Here is a 22,302-nt window from a genome sequence, read left to right on the forward strand (position 1 = left end):
AATGAGATTCCTTAGTAGGATGAATTGGCTCATCCTTGGAGCTAGGGTAAGAAGCTCACACATCCAAAGGCAACTCAGAGTACAGCTGCTGATCCTACGCTTAGAAAGGAGCTAGTTGACCATAAGGTTAAGAGTAGCATAGAAAGAGATGTCTGGACTGCTGTGATACACTGCAGAAAAGATTTGGATGGTAGGACTGACTTCTTAAGTTGCTTAGACGTGTACAAAAAAAACATGTTTGTCAAACTCAACGAACACAATTTTCAGGCTGTGTTGATCAACAGACGGAACGAGATGCTGATATTTATATAAATAACACCATTCACTTTCCCAGCCTCGTTGGCGCAGTTGGCAGCGCGTCAGTCTCATAATCTGAAGGTCGTGAGTTCAAGCCTCACACGGGGCAGTGTTTTAAAAAATAGAGATACAAAAATCAACGAGGAGACATAGGCTATACTGCTAAAGGAAAAGAGTCAGGACAAAGGAAAGACTCCCGAGCTGGGCAGTTCTCTTGTGAACCTATCACTACACCACCATTCATCTTTGTCTGTTTGACGCTGTCCATTGTAAGTCCCTGACACACTGCATCACACTCATCCATGCACACGTTCACCACTGAATAAACTAACAAGCAAATGAAGTGTATTATCATTTCTTTTTTATGTTTGCAGTTACACTCTTGGTATTGTGTTCATCAACCAGCTCTCCCCGTAATGTGTCACTGCTTCAGTGCTCGGTCATGACACAATGCACCTGGGCTTGATTAGGGCCTTTGTGTGAATATTTCGATGTCCACATACTTTGTTTAGAGTAGTCACTGAATATTTTTAATTATTTTATTTTTTCCCTAATTGCAGTTTATGCCACGTGCGCATGCGTTTTTTAGATTAATGGGAAACAAATGCAAACTGTTTAAAGCCGGGTGCCAGTAGATTTGTGTAAGAATTTAGCTGCTGCTGAACATTATAGCAGGGGGTTGAAATCTGATCTGGGAAACAAGCAAAAAAGTAGGTTGTATATCAAATGTTCTTCACAATAACTTTTAGAAGAACAGCAGACCTCAGTCTTGTTCAAATGCAACAATGATTATATCAATTGTTCCTGTTAAGCCTACAAACTCTATTAGAATTCCCTTACTGCTAACCAGATGATCATATACTCATAAAGTTTTACCTTAGTGTCAAAAACTATTGAAGGAAGTGGGGGTCTCATTAAAATAGGGGAATGTTTGGCCTTGAGTTATTGTTTATTCATCAATGAATATTCTTATGAAGAAGAAGCTGATGTCCAAAGCAAATAGATTTCCCTACGGTTAACACGCCCAAGTAAGGCTTTTTAAATGACTGACAAAGGCAAGAAAGGCTACAGAAGCGTGCCCTGAGGCTGTGTGTTACCGTGTGTTGTAAATGTCTCCCATGTGGTTTGATTTGATACATTTTTCTTCATGTAATGAGAATAGAAAGTTCTGAAAAATGTGTTATTTTGTTTTACTTGCCAGCAAAGTTGCCTGGAAAAAGGAATTTGGCACTAGTGATTTACTAGATTGGCAGCTTCTCAAAAATGGCCCAGCACATACACACCCTCACCAAAAAAAGGAGACATATTTATGCACAGATGAATGAACCTGCTCCTGTTGCCACAATCCAAAATATCCTACATAGCAAACGAGAGAAGAACCAATTAAACTAAAAGCCTCAGAAGTCAATTAACATGTCTCACAGCACAACGGAAAATGAGTTTGGTACACATACATTATAACCTGCATATTAGTTTCACCTGACATCAATTAGCAGCATCCCAGATAGTGCAGACAGAATCCAACCCACCATTAGGATTATCTGGACTGAATGAATGGGCTCATTAAGCACAATACACTCTCTCACAACATAATGTGGGTGTCTTTGTGTGTGTGTGTGTGTGTGTGTGTGTGTGTGTGTGTGTGTGTGTGTGTGTGTGTGTGTGTGTGTGTGTGTGTGTGTGTGTGTGTGTGTGTGTGTGTGTGTGTGTGTGTGTGTGTGTGTGTGTGTGTGTGTGTGTGTGTGCGTGTTTTTGTGTGTTCTTGTGGGTATGTGGCAATTACTCAAGGACAGTGGCAGTCATGAAGGGATGAAATACAAATAGAGAAAAAAGGAACATGGGTTGAACACGTGATTGTGAAGTGTATAGATCCAGAATGAACCTTGTAGTATTTTTGCTTGAGTTGAGTGTGAGGGCTGAAGAACCTTGAAAAGCAAAGCATCTTCCGACACAGCAGAATAAGTGCAGAAGCAAAGTAGTTTATCAAAAGGGGCAAAGGAGGATCTAGTCATTTGGGATGTTTACAACTCATTATTATGAGTTATCGCACTCCAATTGAGAAGGGCAAACATTTACTGAACCTAAACAGAACAAACATGTCAGCTTGTTCACATTTTTCAACAGCTAATCAAGCTTCTCTTCCTTTGTACAAAGCAGAGCTTCAGTGTATGTGTCTGTTTGTCTATCTCAACATATGCACACTTAAAATGTATGCCAGGTCAAATGCGTGTAATCATTGATGTGATACTCATATCTAGGGTCTGGGTAAGTTACAGTAAAATAGGAAACAAAAAGAAACCTTTTAAATTATCAATGAAGATGGGACCCATTTCTAGAGCAGCTGGGTGCCCACTTTGTAGCACGGTTATGTTGTGAATAATAAATACATTTTTGTAGTCCATGGAAGTACAACGGTACTGAGCTCAGCTCCAGCCCACTTAAGCACATTGATTGAAAATATTTAAAAGTAAAAAGCCCTACAATGAAACACTTACCCAGGGCTTGGGTGGCAAACGCTGCCATAGTACTCTGCAGTCGGTCTGGTCTGACTGCCTGAACCAATAACAGCTGGGGAGAGGAGAGCAGAAGAAAGAAACAGGTATCACTAAAGGTCAAACCCACTCATATCGTACACAAACCTGACAAATCCAAAAAGTAGCATCCTTTAGATTTGGATGCTCCTTTTATTATGTTTTTTAGAGCATCATTTGAAAAGTAAATGAATAAGTCAATTGGTTTGACAAGTGGCTTCTGTCTTGCTCATGCTTTGAAATGAGATTAGCTAAATCTTTATTCAATCTCAAACCACATGTGAAGGGTGTGCTCAAGGGCACAAGCCAGCTGTTTTGTCTTCTGTTCACATCACATCTTCTCCTTAAGAGGGAAAAAACCAAAGATTTGAAAAAGGCTTTCATTAAAGTTATCACAGGAATAACTAGCAAGAATTAAGAGAGCAGTCACTTCTGCCAAGGCAGCATTATCTTCCAAACGTATTGTATGGTAAATAGGGTAAGCATTAATCAATAATAATTAGAATGTTTTGGAGAAATACTGTTTACAAATATTAGGTTTTAGTACAGGAGGATACATTCTGCAAATTCCCATCTGCACAATGTGAATAAAAGTAATGGGAGCTTGAGCAATATGTGCAACACGAAGAGCAAATTGGAATTAACATTGTATATATAAACAATTAGATTCTTAAGAGTGGCAATCAAAAAGTGTTTTGCAAAAAAAAGCAGGAATGGTGACGGCCTACGCTGACGGATTCCATCTTGAAACAACAAATTCAGAGGAACTTTTTTTTGTTGCTACGGTACGCCTCAATGCATCATCATTAAATGTGTTTTATAAATGGCAGCACGATCTGCACTTAAGCTTAATCAGTTCTTCCCTGACCCAAGTGCTAACTTTACAGCAGACTTGACTCAAATCTGCTGACTGACAGAGGAACAATAACATACACTGAGATTATAACATTGTTTGCTTGGCAGAGGAAACAATACTATACTCTGTAAATTATGATAACCATTTGGCTGATGAAGTGAATGCTTTTTGATTGATAGCTGACCTGCTGGAAGGAAGTAATCTTCTTGGCAATGGAGGATGGGATTTCCTGCTCACACTGCGAGCTCTGCGAGAAGGACAGCCAAAGGTCTGAGTCACTCAAACTTAGCGACTGGTAAAGGGCCGGGAATGTAGTCTGTGAAAGAGTTCAAGTTAAAAGGGTTAAAGACAGGTCAACAGAACTGCTTAGCTGGCATTGTCTTTGAGTCGCATTAAGTTATTGTTTTATACGTCCACTGGTTTTTGGAAAAGTCAAAATAATTGTCCATCATGAAGTTGTTGAGTTGTTATCACAGATTACAACTGCAACTGATGGGGTAATATTGTAAATATTATGGTTTGAGTGTGTTAGTCTGTGTACATCGGGAGGAGTATCAATGAGTTTACTTTAAAAATGGCCACGGCTCCTTGTCTCTCCTGATCAATCCAAGAAGGGAACTCCTACAGAGAGAGGAGAGGTGTAAGTGAGTTACAGAAGAAGCATTGTGTTTTCCCAGAAAAGAAAGCTGCTCTCTTACCTCTTTCTTAAACATTTCTCCTACAACGGATCCAGTGAAGACATCCCATTCCTGCAGCAAAGGGTAGTGTTATCATTACAGCAGGTCCGAAGCTAAACGTAGCTTTATTTCATTCGTCACTGAATTTTTGAAATATGCTAATTCTTCCAAGATACTTACACTCTCCTGGAAGAGTTCAGGGTACATGCCTTTCACAAAGTGCATAGCAAACATCAACTGGTCAGCCTTGAAAAGAGAGAGAAATAAAAGGTTGAAACATGGATGGAATATGTCACATACATGTATGAGAACATGCTGTTCTCAAAACCCAACAACCAATAAAGAAGAAACAAAATGTTAGCAACTCTTCCAGGCCGAGGGCACTCGTATTCCCATTGCATGATACGCAGCTCTGTCATCTTAACTAAGGGGCTTGTAACTACACACTGACATACAACACTATCATCACACACACACACACACACACACACACACACACACACACACACACACACACACACACACACACACACACACACACACACACACACACACACACACACACACACACACACACACACACACACACACACACACACACACACACACACACACACACACACACACACACACACACACACACACACACAATGAAAGGCAGTGACCAAGAATATACAAGGCTTTAAGTAACTGTAGAAGAGAATATAAAAATAAAGAAATCAGTGAGTCATAATGCAGACGACACATATACAAACATCTTTAAACCCACATATAATGCCATCGTTTTCTTAAGAATCCCATAAACAAGAAAACCTTATGTATGCTGTTAACTATGAAAAGATATATAGAAAGAAAGACCGACACATATACAAAATAAACCTGTATGTAAATCAGGTTTGACAGTAACAACATTACTGCAGTACAGCATACCTGCATGTTTTCTTTACTGTTATACACAGTTTACACAACTCAAAGTTCTTTTTCCTTTACATACAGGCACTATTAATTCTGCTGTGTGAATGGCACAAAAACGCATTCCAATATTGTCTTATCTCTGTATAAATTAACAGTATAAATTACACCTGACTAACATGTTTCACTTCACAACAATACCATAATACCTATTCACTGAAGGCTGTGTAACTAAGAGCATTCACATTGAAATGCGTTCACACTGCTTCGGTGCTGGTCATGTATATTCATGTGCATCTCATTTTATGCACTTAACAACCGGATGGCGAGGACCACCAAATTAGACATAGTGTGCAATTCAGTAATACCTCTCAATGGGCTTTTGTTAAGTGGCATTAAGTCAAATGACTGAGGTAATGAAATCAGATGGGCTATTTACATTAGCTGCTAGTGCTACCAGATGTGGGCATTGCTGACAGGTACATACAGGAGATGGTAGCTCAACGGAGAAAACCTCTACTGCAAACCACAGTGGCTATAATCATTCAGATGCGCCTAATGAGCAGTTACTGAAATACAGCTATTATTATTGATGAAATGAAATCCATAAACCAGTGATTTGGGCTCCCAGTGGTCTTTTACATCCACCTGAGAGTGTGTGTTAAACTAAGTACTGTTAGCAAGAATACTTATTACACTTGAGGAATAGTGCAATAGTGCAATTTGACAATGCAATCCAATCTTGAGCCTCCTGTGTTCAGCCTACGTTTCTATTCATAACCAAGCCACGTGGGACCCATGTACACCAAATCCCATGACCCACAATATTCCCGTGTCAAGCTGTTTGCACAAGCTGCCAGCATGGGACACGGGTCAGGTAGTGTGTCACATAAACACTCACACCCACAGGCCGACACATAATATATATTTTTTCTTTTGTTTTTGAAAGAAATATGATGGATGTCTCCTGCACACACTGGATTCAGTCATTCGCTGGTGCTTTCTTTTCCCTCGCAGCATTTGTAGGGATCAGCTCGATGCGTTTTCAATTTAAAGTCTATGTTTTACTGTGATAAACATTCAAGACTTTAACTGTAAGTGTAAGAGAATTGTTAATCAAATAAATGAGTTTAATACAAATAGGTTCATTCTTTTCTTCCGAAGGTTTCTAGGCCTATTATGCAAGTGTCGAGTTTTATAAATCCTTTTAAGTATTTATGTCTATCTTCCTATCCTCTAAATGTTGTTGAGAAAAAAGCGTTTCATTGTGTACCTTACGAACAGCTGTCGAACCAGCTTGAGCACCAATGAGGCTAACCTTCAGATTGCATTTGAGCTACAGATGTTTTACTACCGTGCCCTCTTTCTGACCTTCTCCATGGTTTGTTGATGTCTGTATGATTTACACCAAGCTGCCGAGATCAACTCCATCAACTGAAGTGACAGTGGGCGCAGTTGAACCGAGAGAGAGCCGAGCCATATGAAATGACTGATCCAACAAAAAGTGGCACAAAGTCCCGTTTTTGTGTTTATGTGTGGATCTGTGTGTGCATGTATGTGTCAGAGCCAACAGAGTGCAATGAGAATAAAAGTTGGTGAGAGTTTGTGTGAACTGTTGTCATAGTGACACGTTGACAGGACAGGAACCAGTACAACCTGGAATATGTCACTCTTTTGGCACATCAACTCAAACTGCTGCATGTGAGAGAGGCTTCCTCAGTCTCTGACACACAGTTAACCTCCTGAATGCTTATTCCTGCCACCTCACACAGCAGCATGAATAAGGACCCGACATAACAACGGTTTGCACATAGACATCCATTCACTGTATATTAAACACACACAGATATGTGTCTGAGTGCTTTACTCTCAGAGCGGATTCACAAAGAATGGATTGTAGTTACTTTTTAAACCATCAGTGTCGCATCGCTTATGACCGCTATCTATAATCGTGTAACAGCGCAAACACAGCAATGAAGTTTTGCAGTGGGATTGCCCTTTTTGCATCTGATCGCAATCATCCATGGGGCAAAGTATAAACCGCTCGAGGCCAATGCGTTTATTCAGAGAGTCACCCCGAGTCGGAGGTCTCATCATGGGGGGGTTGCGAGAGTCACATCTCTATATGTCCCGCAGGCAACTAAAAGAAGGTCGAAGGAAAGCCAAGTATTTGGAATAAAAGGGAATAAATACTTATTTATTAGGTATTTTTACCATTTCTTTCCTTCTTTATCCTTTCTGCATGTATTTTCAAAACGACATGTAACCTTGCTTCATTCATTCATTTATGAGGACACAGCTGTCATTGCATCCAGTCCTTTCATTCCAAACGAATGAGTTTGAGCCTCTGAAGATACAAATCACTTTACTGCAACTGCATGAGGCTGTGTGATCCGTTTGAAATCTTCCGTTTTTGAGGTGAGGCTGATTTGCATAGAAAGGGGACAATTTTGCACACCAAGTATGCATATTATCTCATTTATATACATTCAAAAAAGCCCAGGAGCAACGAGACGTTATTTGTTTGACAGCACAGTAAGGGGTGCATTTCACTCTTTGCGAGGTTTTTGACACTTGCACAATTTATTTTTGCTACAACAGATGAGCAATTATTTTGTAAATTCTCCCCTTACTGTATACATATTCTACTCAGTGTCCACCCATCCATTATGCTCTTTAAGGAAACATTTTCTCAGTGGATTTCTCTATGAATTTGTCTAAAGGCCGGATGTTTGTTTTAAGGCACAATAGTTGCATAAACCAGACGAAGACTACACACGGTTGATTCTTAAGCACTGACTTCAAGATGGTCAAGTTACACTTCATGTCAATGCAGGGGGATGATATACGTAATTATAAAACGGACAAGTCAAATCAAGCAATCTGATTGGTTCTTAGCCGTGATATACTGAGCGTATACCACGGGTAGAATTGTAAGTTACTTTTCACAACAAGTCAGTATCCCTCCGCGTCTGAGAAAAACAGTATACCGTTGGATTGTCGACCCTCCGCTTCGCGTCGGGCCGAACCACGCCCCTTAGCTGTGATATAATGAGCATACACCACGGCCTGTCGTGAGCTATTGCTTAAATATATCATTTATGTGTGAGATTTTCTTCATATTGGAATGTTACGATACAATAATACTTTATTGGTCAGATCAAATAAAGTCCAACACCAACATAGACACATATCCAGACACATTACATGAAACACAAACAACGAACATTTAACATAACATCGCAATCACTGAGAGAAAGCTTTTTCATGACCCTTTAGCGTGCATTTGATCTGGGATTTAGCTCTGTATTTACTGTGAGGATTGACTGATGTACAAAAGGAGTGCTTCAGTCTGACCTTATGGAATCGTGGGACCCTGAATGTTCTTTCAATTATGTTTATTTCCAACTTGAAATTAATTGTAAAAGGTACAATTATCATAAATATTAGGTGAGAGTATCCAGCCAAAGAAATGCAATGACACTTTTTAACAACATAAACAATCTGTGTTAAGCCCCTTGAGGGAAATCTGTGATTTGTGATATTGGGCTATATGAATGGGTTGCCTTGATATGATCTGTACCAGATGTCCACCTGCATTTTCAAGAAGCACATCCAAAATGGATCACCTATATTTCATTCAAATATAGCACTATATCATTAAGAGACTGCTATTAGCCTAACATTAGTATTTCACAGGCACATCCAGGAATTGAACACTGAAAATATTCCTCTTCAAGACATTTACTAGGTGAAAATGAAAGCTGGTCGATTATAAAACATCTCATTATAAGTCAAATAACATATGCTTAATAATCTTACACACATACACATATAAAATAACATAAAAACAGTCTAAATGTGAGTAACCCTGATTCCTAATCAAGCTTCTGTGTGGGTAGCCATGCTCAATCAATACCTGATTAAGCTGAATCAATTCCGTTCCTAGTGGAATGGAAAACATACAGAACAGTCCGAGTGCCGACCACGGCTATAAAAAAGACATTCTGAAGATATGGGATGTTTGTTTTTCCTACAGATGCTTTGGTATAATATCCTCCTTCAAAGAATTTTTCTCCCATTAAGCTTCGTTCATTTTTGTCCTCTCTTGCTCATTATCCACCTATATCTTTCCACTGGACTCTTTCTCCCAACTATCCTCTCTCCCCCTTGAAGTTATCTCTTCTGTAGCACTACGGGGGGGCTGGCAGGAGCACTGATAATGTAGTCCAATGTTTCCTCTCTGCTAATGACTGGACTGCTGCTGTCAACACACACGCGTGTGTGTGTGTGTGTGTGTGTGTGTGTGTGTGTGTGTGTGTGTGTGTATATAGACATTTTATTTATTGGGATAAACCCCTTGAGATGCACCATCTCGTTTTCGAGGGGGTCCCGAAAATGTGTGTGTGTGTGTGTTACTGTGTCCTACTGTTGGGTTGATAGCCTGTAGACGTGATCAGCAGTTAACAGCCTCCCTATCTCTGATTGAAACGCTCGCGCGCGCGCGAACACACACGCGCGAACACACGCGCGAACACACGCGCGAACACACACACACACACACACACACACACACACACACACACACACACACACACACACACACACACACACACACACACACACACACACACACACACACACACACACACACACACACACACACACACACACACACACACACACACACACACACACACACACACACACAGAGAGAGAGAGAGAGAAATTACATTTACAATTCACTGCCCAATCGATGCAATGACTGCTCCATGTCGGTCAACATTTGACACTTCATTACTGTGTTGGTTGCAGTGGTCTGGTTGTGTAAGTGTGTACATGTCTTTGTTTATCTGATTGTGCGTTTGGTTTAAACAATCAATAAAAACACTACACTACTCTCACTTTGTACTACAAAGTGAGAGTAGATGTTCGGGAGATTAACCAACTGTGGATAAGAAGAAAAATAAATACATCAAAAATAACTAGATAACCCAATCCGCTGAGGTAGCTGTTGGATTTGACTTGCTCTCTCTAGCTGTGAGTACAAAAGTAGAGACATGTATTTGGTTCATGATGGGTGATGTGTTTTGGGCAGTTGTTATCATTTGAATCAATTTAACAACGAGCAACAAGGGAAACAAGTAAAACAGTTGGAGGTCGTCTTCCAAACAGATTGATGTTGTTTTGCTGTGAAAACCCATCTGAGGTTTCTTTGTTGTCACGATCCTCTCATCACCAACACAAATGACCACAGGGACGACTGGAATTTTTAGAGAGTCCTGAAACCACATTTGTCCTATTTATGTGTGTAAGTGTGTCTATTACCTTGAAAAGAGACCGGCACACGTACTCATACACCATATTCTTCAAGCTGGCGTCCAAAGCAGAGATCCTGGCCTCAGTAGTCTCTGCTTCCTAAAATGAACACAAAAACACGCATTCATGAACACAATAAGAGAGGGAAAGATCATAGAAAGATGCGGCTCCTAAGATAATGTATGAGAGACATGATATCAGAGATCTAAAGTGTTATTTCTTAGCTTTTAACAGAGTGTCTTTGTGCTTTATAAGAGCAAGGTGTTTGAACAGCTCGAAAATACTAAGGACAAATTTATTCAAATGACCTTTTAAGTTAGGCTGCGACAGCCTAAAAACTGACAGGGAACGTGTATAAATACAAAAACATCACTTTAATACTAAAGGTGAGACCAGAAAAAAGATAAAAACTCAATAGCAATTGTTAAACAGAATAATTCAAGCATGGTAATTGGACACAAACAGTAAATGTGAGAGAAAGAAAGAGCATTTTGAGTTGGATTTCTCTTGTTCTGTCTCCTTTAACAGTTCAGCATGTCTTTTACTCATGTCATCCTGCCTGGATGTCTGTCTTGTGTTTTTTGTGCTACCCTGTGTATAAAGTACATGACGTAAACATTTTATGTATCTGCTCTTGTGTTTGTGTGTGTGAGCTACAATAAGGATTTTTGTATGTGTTATTTCAGACATGAGAGGTTCAAATTCTCATCTCGATCTCATTTGCAGCTCATGGAATATAAACGCAGCCATGCAAAACAACTGAACCAAAGAGAGATAGATCATTCTGACCACAGTGAATGTGTCCACAAGCCTACCTTCACACAAACACACACACGTGACACTGGTGACCAGCTGCTGCCTGGTGACATTCTTGGATGACAGCACTGGCTCCAACAACCCACACAGGATTTGGGGAATTAGTGCTCAATCTTTTGACTGTCTGTGTGCCTATGTGTGCATGTTTGTGAGAATGTGTGTGTCCTGTTTATCAGACAGTGTGCTGAGGGGCTCAGATGGATAGCAGCAGTGTGATAGACACACCATGATGCTCTGCAGCTGCACAGGCCAGACTCAGATAAACTGGCTGAAAAAAACGAGCTGAAATAAATCGAGCTAACCTGATACAAAAGATAATCGAAAAAGTTGAAAAAAAAGGAAATGGTGTTAGGTTTAGCTCATCCAAAATGTGTGCTGAACTAAATATACCAGAATATATTAGACATATTAGATATTAGAAGACCGATTTCCATAACTAACACAAATCACATGTTGAATAATGTTGCTATATGAGTTTATATACCTTGTGGAAAGTTACTGCACCTGTCCAAAAAATGTTCACGCATACCCTGAAAAATGTTGATTGTCATCTTACATTTTGTTTGTGTACGGACATCACACAACATCAGATATAAAGAATGAATTAGTAAGCTTAAGAGGAGGAGGTTATCTGAACTTTGTTTTTCTTTATGCAAAGCTAAGCAGCTGCTGTTTGCAGTCTTATACTTAACAGATGTTTACAAGAGCATACACTTTCCAATCTCACTCGACACCACAAAGAGATTTCGTTTTCCTCCTAACAAACCAAACTATTTATTTAAGCTGAATGTATGCCAGACAAAGCCCCACGTGTGAGGTCATCAAACTCATAAGCTTTTGATAACCTGGATATGTTGGAGTTAGCCGGTTGGCCTAATCCAAAACATACGCGCACTCGCTAAGCGGTATTACGACGCGGGTTATCAAGTGGATCGCTCAAGCCAGCCGTGCCCTATCTAGTTAGGTGCGCGTTCACATGAAAGGGGTGGTATTTGGAGCATTCGACCAATCACAAACATGGACAAGCGTACTGACAGCGCGTCATACTTCCTGAATGAAAAGTCAACTATAATATTAGACAAATATGAAGACGTTAAACTTTAAACATCCATGACTTAAACACTTTATCCAGGATAAAAGCCACATAGCTGCACCTGAAAGGTGAATACAGCTGGTAAAAGAAATGCGTACATTAACAGGTTTAGGATATCACTGCCCCGTCTAAGACACGAGTGGATCTGACTTTAATTACATTTGACTCGAGTGTTTCGTCAACTTAATGTGTTGCTTAAAATAATACTTCTGCATACAGTATGTGACACTGTGAGTGTTCCACGGTCAGATACGGCTCAGCTGACTCAGATAAGGACATAAATGATACATTATGATGTGATATGAATGATAATGGGACACATCGACGTCTGCACTCACAGTGCCGCGGACTGTACGTAATGTTACTTTGATCCGGTTACTTATGTTGTGGCAGATATTTAATTAAACTTTCTTAACGCTAATGTTATAATAGTCAGATTGCTCTGAAGATGGGAGGTGATATTCTATTAATGTTCACATTCACACAGTCGGTGATTTTTTCCGGCCGTCTTTCCTGCAACGGCAGTTTAAACTGTATTTCCTTTCTCCTGTAATAAGACTTGATAGCTTTCAACTCTGCACACTGAGCTCTGATTGGTCAGCAGGCGGCGCTTTCACTGAGTTGAGCTCTTAGCCTGCAACCTAACCTGCTCCGGAGCAGGTTAGCCGCTCAGCATAAGTTACCATGGAGATCTAGCCCGCTAAAAAGAGAACCAGCTTCGTAGGACCGGAAACCACAAGTTTTCCCTTAAGTTAGCTCGCTAAGCGAAAATCCTGCTTCGTAGTACAGGCCTCTGGAAGTGATTTTAGGAAAGGAGCTTTAGTATTTAAGACAGATTCCCATAGGAGATGAATTGGCTTTCATAACAAATGTTCATCTTCTACTACTGTGGTTACCTTCTATACAAAACTGTTCAATGTGAAAAGGTTATCTATTGTGTTAGTATTTTCGATCATCTAGTGAATGCTGTATTTGTTTGTGTAGAAAATTACATGGTATTATTGAGGTTGGTTCTGGTTCAAGGACATGTTATTTGCAACAATTTTGAAAACCGAGATGTTAACACACTGCTGTGTTGGATGAAAATGTGAGTACTCCAAGAGCTGTGTGCTACCTTCTTGGCCTGAAGAGCCCTTTGGAAGAGGCGCAGAAAGGAAGCGAGGCTGAAGCGGTACATGTTGTTGATCCTTGACAGGTCTGTGATGACAAAATACATCTTGCTGGCACTCTCCGCAAGAGGAAGGTAGGCATCCCGCTCCTAAAATAAAAAAAAACAAGGAATGGCGCAAAGGAGCCACAGATAGAAAGGGAAGAGAGTAAACAAACAAGAAGCAACAGAAAACAAAGATGTTTTATAGAGTTACAGAAAGTTCCACAGATGGATGGAGTAGGTTTGGATACAAAGAAATGTGGTGTACACAATGTTTAGAGATAGATCAGAAAGAGAGAGAGAAAGACAGAAAGAGAGAGAGGGAGAAAAAGAGAATTATAGAAGACTTGACGTGTGATATGGAATTCTCAACAGAAGGATCTAAAGAATTGTATATGTATTCTTCAGTTAAAGAAATTGTATAAATTAAGAGAAATGGGATTATATGAAGCAGAATGTGAATACGTTTATGTACTCTGGTCCCGCATTGCTAAATGTTTTTGATGTCTTTGATGTGATGCCTGTTCTTTATTTGCAGGTCCCATTGTTATTGTTGTTATTATTATTATTATTATTATTATTATTATTATTATTATGCGCCGCTTTCCACCTTCTTCTCCAGTAGGACTCAGATGAGGGTGTTGCACTTTTCCTTTTCCTTATACATGTGATGTTTGGATGTTGTTGTTTTGTTTCTTTCCGTTAACCTCAAGTGGGAAATAAGTATTTTTGTGTTTCTCTTAGTATCCTAAGATACTCTTATGTTTGGCTGTGATTTTTTTTTTTTTAATGTTTTATTATTATTATGAAGGGCATAAAAATCTATTTCTCTTTCTTTTTTTTCTTTTTTTCTTTAGAAAGGGGCAGGTCATATAAGATTTTTTTCTTCTCCCTGCTCCTTTTTGCTCAATGGTGTGTTTTTAGAGACATGTTTTGTTGACAATTATTGTACATTGGGTTTTGCGTACCATGAGCAGAACAAATAAAAATGAAATAATAGAAACAAACATTGAGGTTCATATATAACAGAAATAAATAAGAGACATTTATAAAAAGCATTCTGGTGTAACACTGCACCCTAGAGCAGGACAGTGAAATGCATCTACAGAAGCTCCTTGCTTGTTCATCGGCGCAATCAGATTTCTGTGCTACTACTGTAACTACCAGTGGCTGCCGGAGTGCTCATCTACTCACTACTCATGATCTGAAAAGTTTGCGCTCAAACACCAGTTAACACGGCATGATTTCAAATAATAGTATGTCATATATGGTGAGGACTCATTTTAAAGGATTAGTTTAAAAATAACAAACAGGAGGACAACTTCTTCACCAATTTAGAAATTGGTTGAACCAGGCACATGAGAAGACACTTAACAGATGTCCTGTCCAGCTGCTCCGCCTGGTCCCTCTCATTGGCTGTTGTGGTTGCCCTCTAAAAGTACTAAAGTAATCACCCAGATAATACCTCTTCAATATCAAACAAGTTTAAAAGAATTGGGTTAGCCCTGAGGATCCACGTTAATGCTGATTCTCTTCTGAGATCACTTTTTCACGACAGCTTTTAGAATGAAAAAGATAGTTAAACAGTGGTGCAGTCAGTCAGGCCACAACTTGTTTTTTGATGTTGTTTTTCAGAATTTGTGAGTGTGTGTGTGCGCATGACGTACCTGGTCCAGGGATGCCTGCAGCCTGTGTGACTCCAGCAGTGACTCCTGGATCAGCGCACTGCTCGCCTTGGTCTGGTTCAGACTGTCGATCAGCTCCCTGTTCTCCAGGATATTACCTTGAGATGTAGCCAGGGTCTGAAATGGGAAAAAGATCGACGGATGGACGAACAGGTACAAATAAAGAAGAGAGAGTAATCAATAAGAAAGACAGAATGAGAAATGAGAGGTAGGGAAGGCGATGCGCAAGAAGCAGAAAGTTTGACTAACCAACTTCATTCTGTGGAATCCGCTCTCTGAAAATAACTGATACAATGTATTCAAATAAATTCCAATACAATATATGAGAGAGCAGTGGAGCATGGAAATGTCAAGTCCAATATGTTCCTGCAATTCTGGAATAATTGCACGTCTTGTACCACTGAAGCACTGACATCCTGCTCTCGGCACTGTCTGTCTGTGTGTGTGTGTGTGTGTGTGTGTGTGTGTGTGTGTGTGTGTGTGTGTGTGTGTGTGTGTGTGTGTGTGTGTGTGTGTGTGTGTGTGTGTGTGTGTGTGTGTGTGTGTGTGTGTGTGTGTGTGCGTGTGTGTGTGTGTGTGTATGAAATTCCCCTAAGACTGTGTGCATGGAAAATGATCATTAAGTTGAGTGTCTATGTGTCACAATGTCCGCGTATGTGTTTGATTATAAATATGCATTAAGCCATGTAAGTACATGGAACCCCATTAAGTATTTGGCAGCAACTAACTGTATGATGTTCCGGCTCCATACTGTCATTACTGTGGATGTTACATTATCTAGCACCTTCCTACACAAGTCTGAAGTGCAGGAATAAGTAAAAAGAAATGCAATGCAATACAATTAACTCCCCACTGACATGCCTAAGGGGCCAGCGGATTGGCTCAATCTAACTCATCGGGAGGGGAACTGTGAATTCTAAATTGGGAGAAAAGGAAGTCATCCACTCATTTGTTCAACATTGTCCTATAATTATATATTGATTAAAGCTTCATCTGTTTAACCGAAGTACATCATTTTGCTTTTGAAGGCACAAATTGCAGGGGTACTGTATTGTTAATAAAATTATGGATATTTTGTTCTTGTCATATTTAGTTTTTTAATATACACATTTTTCGATCTAGACTGAATGTGCTCAAACATTGGTATTTTGAATAAAGTCAAATATCATGCATACTTTAAGTTTAAATACCACTACGCAAATCCGACACATTATCAGGCAGATACCAATTTATTTGGCCACTATTATTTTTAGCTTAAAAAAAGAAAAGTGATGTGGGAGACAACCCAGTTAACAAATCAAGAGGTCATGGTGAGGAAAAATGGCACAGGATACATTACATTTGGATTCACAATGGCATGCAGTGATGGGCGGGGGTAAACAGAATATCTATTTTGGTAATTACCATTTAAAGTGTCATACCAAATATGTTCAACCCAGTTAAAGGTTTATTTCGTTTTATATTTTTTCTCCATAATTCCAAAGCCTAGAATTCTCCCCTTCTTTAGTATCTTCGTATGCTAAATGTTTGCATGTGTACCTCTAAGAGGGATTCCTCCAACTGAGCCAGCTGTATCTTCTTGTCTTCCTCTTGTTGTAGCAGTCGGGTTTTTTCCGTCTCCAATTCTGGCTTCTCCTGCTGGATGGTCAAGGCCAGCAGCTAAAGCGAAGACACGCACACACAAAGAGATAAGCAAATGGACACATAGTATTACTTAGACATACAGTACATGCCAGTGTATGTATACACACTGAGTTATAGCACTATAAAAGCACTTGGATTACTTTATGTGGGTTACCTGTCCTCTCAAGCCTGCCCTAGTGGTAGTGAAGTTGACCTCTGTAACCACAGAAACGGCATCGGGGGGGATGAAGGGGGCCGGATTACGTGTTGCCAGGAAGAGACGGAAGTCCTCATTGTAATCGATGACCTTTTCTCCTATCTGGACGACATATCGGGGACCTGCATTTGTGTGTTTGTGTGTGAATGTGTTGGGCAGAGAGAAAAACTCTTTGTCAGCAACATATACTCTATTATGCAATCTGGTTACTTTCTCTACAGTGTTCACTTTGAATCCCATCGTCACCCTTTTACTTTCTCCTCCACTCTCTGTCTTGTCGATGTCTGCAATGCAGTACTGCCATGCCTTTGTCTTGCTTCTTTTTTTCCATCCTGTTCGACACTACTTTTAAGTGGATAACTTGCCCTTTCTTACACTTTCTCTGCACCCACTCTTTCCAATTTAGCTTCAAATAGACATCCGCCTCCCACCGGATGATTCAGAGCCTCATGAATCACCCTCATTTTCACAGGTATGGCTAACCTCTGTTTACACTTGCCCAGAGCTGTGATTGGTATGCAGTTATTTTAGCCAAGAAACTGAAATATCACACGTAAGGTAAATCAGAAGGGCAGATTCATTTCTTATTTCTTATTGGAGAATTATTGAAGCATTTATCTATAAAATAGAATAGTCAAAGCTGAACAAAGCACATCTGAATGCTAATTGTATATACAGTAATACATAGGAATGTTCAATAACGTATTTAAGAAGTCTGAATTTGGGCTGAATTAGGCTCAAACAATGTTTTTTTGTAATTATATATGTTTTTTACATATAATGGCTAATTACGACTAATCCTTCATGGAACACAGAGCGAAGCGTTTGACTGCCCATTGCTCAAACGTCACAATTCTTCAATTAAATGTTGGTAGATAATGTCAAGCTGCAGAGTAGATTGCACCCATTAACAAAAGTCATTTTCAGACAAAAGTCTTCAAAATGACATGAGATAAACTGCCTCCATAAAGAGTGGTCTGCTTTTTATGTAGCAACCACTGGCTTTAGTGAAGAATCAATAACTTCTCCCACACCCACTTTACATGATAGAGTGGTCTGTGAGTGTGTGGTTACCCTGTGCTATGAGGTCCTTCCTCAGCAGAGGGTAGAGCACAGGTTCAACTCCATCCATCTCCTGGATGATGAGGGTTTTTCCAAATCTGACCGCCAGCTCCAGGGATGTCATGAAATTGCTATCCTATAGAGAGAGAGAGAGAGAGAGAGAGAGAGAGAGAGAGAGAGAGAGAGAGAGAGAGAGAGAGAGAGAGAGTGGTATAATACCTTCGTTTCTAAGATTGGTGGGTGACACAATACTCTGTATTATATCAGAGCAATATTTGTTCTGTCTTCAATATCTATACAAATACAATTCAGTGTTTAAATAATTAAAGAGTAAATAGTAGTGTTATTTTCAGAATAATTAAAATACAGATAAAGTAAATTAGCTTGTATTCATTTATCTGGCTGACAGAGATAACAAACAGGGATGAAATAAATAAAATACAGACAAAGTGAACCAACAACACTAAAATACAGCCCTTTAATTGACACACACACACACACACACACACACACACACACACACACACACACACACACACACACACACACACACACACACACACACACACACACACACACACACACACACACACACACACACACACACACACACACACACACACACACACACACACACACACACACATATTGATTTATCTATCATATCATTTGTTAAAAACAGATTCAGGGGTGGAGGTAAAGGTGGCTTAATCATATGCTCTGTCAAACAGACTGGTTACTATATGATAAGGCTAATGGAATTTAAAACAGACTTTGATTCATCAGACAAGAAGAGGAGATCAATCAAGGACCCCTAATGAAACAGTTCAAAGAAAAACAGTAATTGCTTTACTGGCTCCTGCAGACACAAAAGTTACCTCGATGACAGGTTAGGGTTTAATTGATATTTCATCAGTGTGCATGTGTGTGAAAATGAGTTTGTGAAGACCCCAGGAGAGTTAAGGACACATATAATGTCCTTTTGTATATGTGTATTTGTGTGTGTCTTTACCTGTTGGTTGATAACCTCCAGTCTGTGCTGTTGGAGATGTGTGCGCAGCCACTCTGTAGCTCGGGATGACGGGTCGATCAGGAACGGACAGGCAACACTCTGAGTACAAACAATGATAAAGAACTGTTTTCAGTTTAAGTTGTTTTGAGATAGTTATACTTAAAAAGAAGTTCAGTTACCAAGGAAGATAAGGTGTGTAAAGGCACTTCAGTCCTGTCTCACTGCTGTCATGCTTATCGACCAGTGTCACTCCTTTGCCTGGCAAAGGAATTAAGTCCAGCTCCCTCTTTTCATCCTACGCTCTTCCATTTCACGGTAACTTGCTCAACGATTCTCTTCCTCAGACCTGCTTATTTGTCTGTTTATTCCCCTCAGCCTTATCTGACAAACTTATCTGTTCTGTGTACTGATAGAAGACGGAGAAGAAGAACTCTGGTCTACCCTATGTTGTGTGCGTGTGTGTGTGTGTGTCATGGACATCTATACGTATACAGTATCCCCTCTATTTCTTTAATGGTTTGCAACAGCCTTAGACCCCATTTGCACACATACGAAATGCAAACAAACCGGATACGATATCAAAAAAGTCTTCCGTTCACACGAGACCGCTCAAAATCGCTAGAGACACTGTAGTACATATGCTGGGCCTGTAAGTGGCGCTGTAATTCCGCCACAAAATACACCAAAAGCAGCGAAGAAGACCCCCGAGCATGGTTGCCATGGTTGCCCTTCTGCTTATGCCCCGCGGTGGAATTAGCAACATGTAGTTCATGTAGTTCTCCATGTCTACTTGTTGCTGATGGCTGTGGTAGAGGAGCTGTAGATTATTAGCAGTAGCTACTGACCATGCTACAGCAGTGAGCAGCAGAGGTGGGGAGAGGTGGGGCTATGGCTTTATCGTTATCAGGAAATGATCGTATAGGACGTACATACGGAGCCGTTTGCCCCCCCAGAGCGTTCCGGATGCAGATCTATCCACCTTGGGACCCGTTATCGTTTGCGGGGCCCGTTTCCGTTAAGTCCTTGTGTGAACGAACGGGCTATGCGAAAGAGAAAAGTAGCAGATACAACCGTTTGCGTTTTCCTGTAAACAGCACCTAAGTATTAGGGATGGGAAAAATTAATCGAATATTCTAATATTTGAAACGATTCAGGTATTCGAATATGAATATTTATAATAATATTTTTTTTTTTGGGAGGGGTGCCTAAGTTGATTACATATTATCAAATGGAATGATTCAATGTATACGACAGTACCATAGCTAAAAGTGTTTGGTCTAAAGGTGTGTTTTGCTCCGCTCACCGGTCCCTCACAGCGGGCAGAGCTGCAGGTGCTGATCTCTCTCTTTCTCACATCCGGTTATAATTCACTCACGTTTATGTCCAAATCCATCAGATCCAGCTAGTTCCAGATAATAATATGGCTGCTGCCCCAAACCTCATCTTATGCCCAAATTCCAGCTGAGAGGGTCTTCTCTACAGCTGGCCTGATTGTGAATCGCCCCCGCACCTGCCTCTCCCCTGAGTAGACATGCTCATATTCCTAAACAAGAATGAGTATTGAATAGCTGCATTCTGTGATAGGCCCTGTTATAGGTTGTTGATCTCTGTTGTAATAGGGTTACGTTACCCTAACCCGTTGTTCGTGCATGATCCCTCTTTCATTTAAAAAACAAGTTATGTTTTAAGCATGAAAGCTGTAGGCCTATAGCTGCCAACTGTTCAAACTGTGATCACCAGTTCAATACATTTGACAAAATTTGACTTGGTTTCTATACTTATTTGAACATGTACTTATTTATTTTTCAAAATTAAAACTTTTTTTTGTAAACATTTTCCCACACTTTTTTTTTTTTGTATAGGATATGTACATTTTGGTTAATCGGTTAACCTTTTTTTGGGGGGTCGAATATCCGAATATACATTTGCTTTCAAATTCAAATCACTACTAAGTACATCACAGCATACATTGACATATTAGTGAGAAACTGCTGCAATTAACCCCCTTTGTAGATCTGTACCAAATAGGCTAATTGATTGAGATGATTAGGTTGTCTAATAAATATACAGATAAAGGTCATCTTGGTTTTTGCATATTGGTGTTTGTGTGTTTGTGTTAATGTGAATGACTGCCATACACATTTCGTTGGTAGTGCATACAGAAGATGAAACAACAATAATAAAGAAACTATAACATAGGAACACACAGGCAGACAGTGAGAGAAACAGGGAGGCTACGCTAAGCTATAAGGAAGAATGATGGAACAGCTTCTTACCCGTAGCTTGAGTGCATTGATCTGATGCAGCAATGGTAAAAACAAAACACATTACAGACAAATGGAAGACAGATGAATGGCAACAAGGGAAAGATTATTGACAAAACTATTAATATGGAGACTGGCTCTTCCAAGAGAGTGCTGTATTTATATTGTACTTTGATGTCTTTTTGAATGCATGAGAGCATGAGTCTTACTGTAAGCTAATATAGAAATAGGAAAAAGTTAACTTTGCAGAAGGAGATGGATGTTGGGGATTACATTGCATTAAGTCTACATTACAATAGATCATCCTGTGACAAATCTGAATTGTTATCAAGGGAAATAAAGCAAAAGTGGAAAGATGAACAAAATTAGACCGAGTGACAAATGGATGTCTAACCTGTAATATGACCAGTGCATTCTCCATGGAGAGGTCATCAGATGGCAACCCTTGACCCTTCCAGATCAGCTGCTCACTCTCCGAGCACAGGAATGAACGCAAGTCAAACTCTGAGACAAACAAACAACACACAAATGCAGATTATGATTTGTTGCTTTTCTTCTTGCCCACTAAAAACAATCCTGTGATTTGACAGTTACTGACAGCAAGCCTCATCAATAGTGCCTAAACACAGTATAATACGCTTTAAGTGGGTTCACTAAGTTATCTTGACACCTACATTGTGGAGAAGTCATTGGAAGGACAAAAGGATTTTAAAAAAATGATCGTGGGTCAACTTGACTCAGCTCTTAACATGCACATCTGAAGCCCCCTGGGAACGAGGTTGCCAAGC

At 39.9% G+C, this 22,302-nt stretch overlaps 1 protein-coding gene across 6 annotated transcripts in view; it reads right to left on the reverse strand.

Moving 5' to 3' along the window:
- Positions 1 to 22,302, reverse strand: part of dync2h1 (dynein cytoplasmic 2 heavy chain 1) — a 111,552-nt gene that overhangs the window by 37,388 nt on the left and 51,862 nt on the right. For 5 of the 6 annotated variants that reach the window (XM_079678418.1, XM_079678417.1, XM_079678416.1 and 2 more), the window contains 14 exons: positions 21,909 to 22,018; positions 21,527 to 21,547; positions 19,251 to 19,349; positions 18,251 to 18,374; positions 17,135 to 17,298; positions 16,876 to 16,995; positions 15,319 to 15,453; positions 13,616 to 13,759; positions 10,602 to 10,691; positions 4,542 to 4,607; positions 4,383 to 4,433; positions 4,252 to 4,305; positions 3,869 to 4,000; positions 2,793 to 2,865 (listed from right to left, as the gene is read on the reverse strand). In XM_079678418.1, the coding sequence (XP_079534544.1) occupies positions 2,793 to 2,865; positions 3,869 to 4,000; positions 4,252 to 4,305; positions 4,383 to 4,433; positions 4,542 to 4,607; positions 10,602 to 10,691; positions 13,616 to 13,759; positions 15,319 to 15,453; positions 16,876 to 16,995; positions 17,135 to 17,298; positions 18,251 to 18,374; positions 19,251 to 19,349; positions 21,527 to 21,547; positions 21,909 to 22,018 (1,383 nt within the window). The remainder of the gene's footprint in view (positions 1 to 2,792; positions 2,866 to 3,868; positions 4,001 to 4,251; positions 4,306 to 4,382; positions 4,434 to 4,541; positions 4,608 to 10,601; positions 10,692 to 13,615; positions 13,760 to 15,318; positions 15,454 to 16,875; positions 16,996 to 17,134; positions 17,299 to 18,250; positions 18,375 to 19,250; positions 19,350 to 21,526; positions 21,548 to 21,908; positions 22,019 to 22,302) is intronic. The other variant, XM_079678419.1, reaches the window with a different exon arrangement.

Source organism: Notothenia rossii, assembly GCF_949606895.1.
Source record: "Notothenia rossii genome assembly, chromosome: 4".
Lineage (NCBI taxonomy): Eukaryota > Metazoa > Chordata > Actinopteri > Perciformes > Nototheniidae > Notothenia > Notothenia rossii.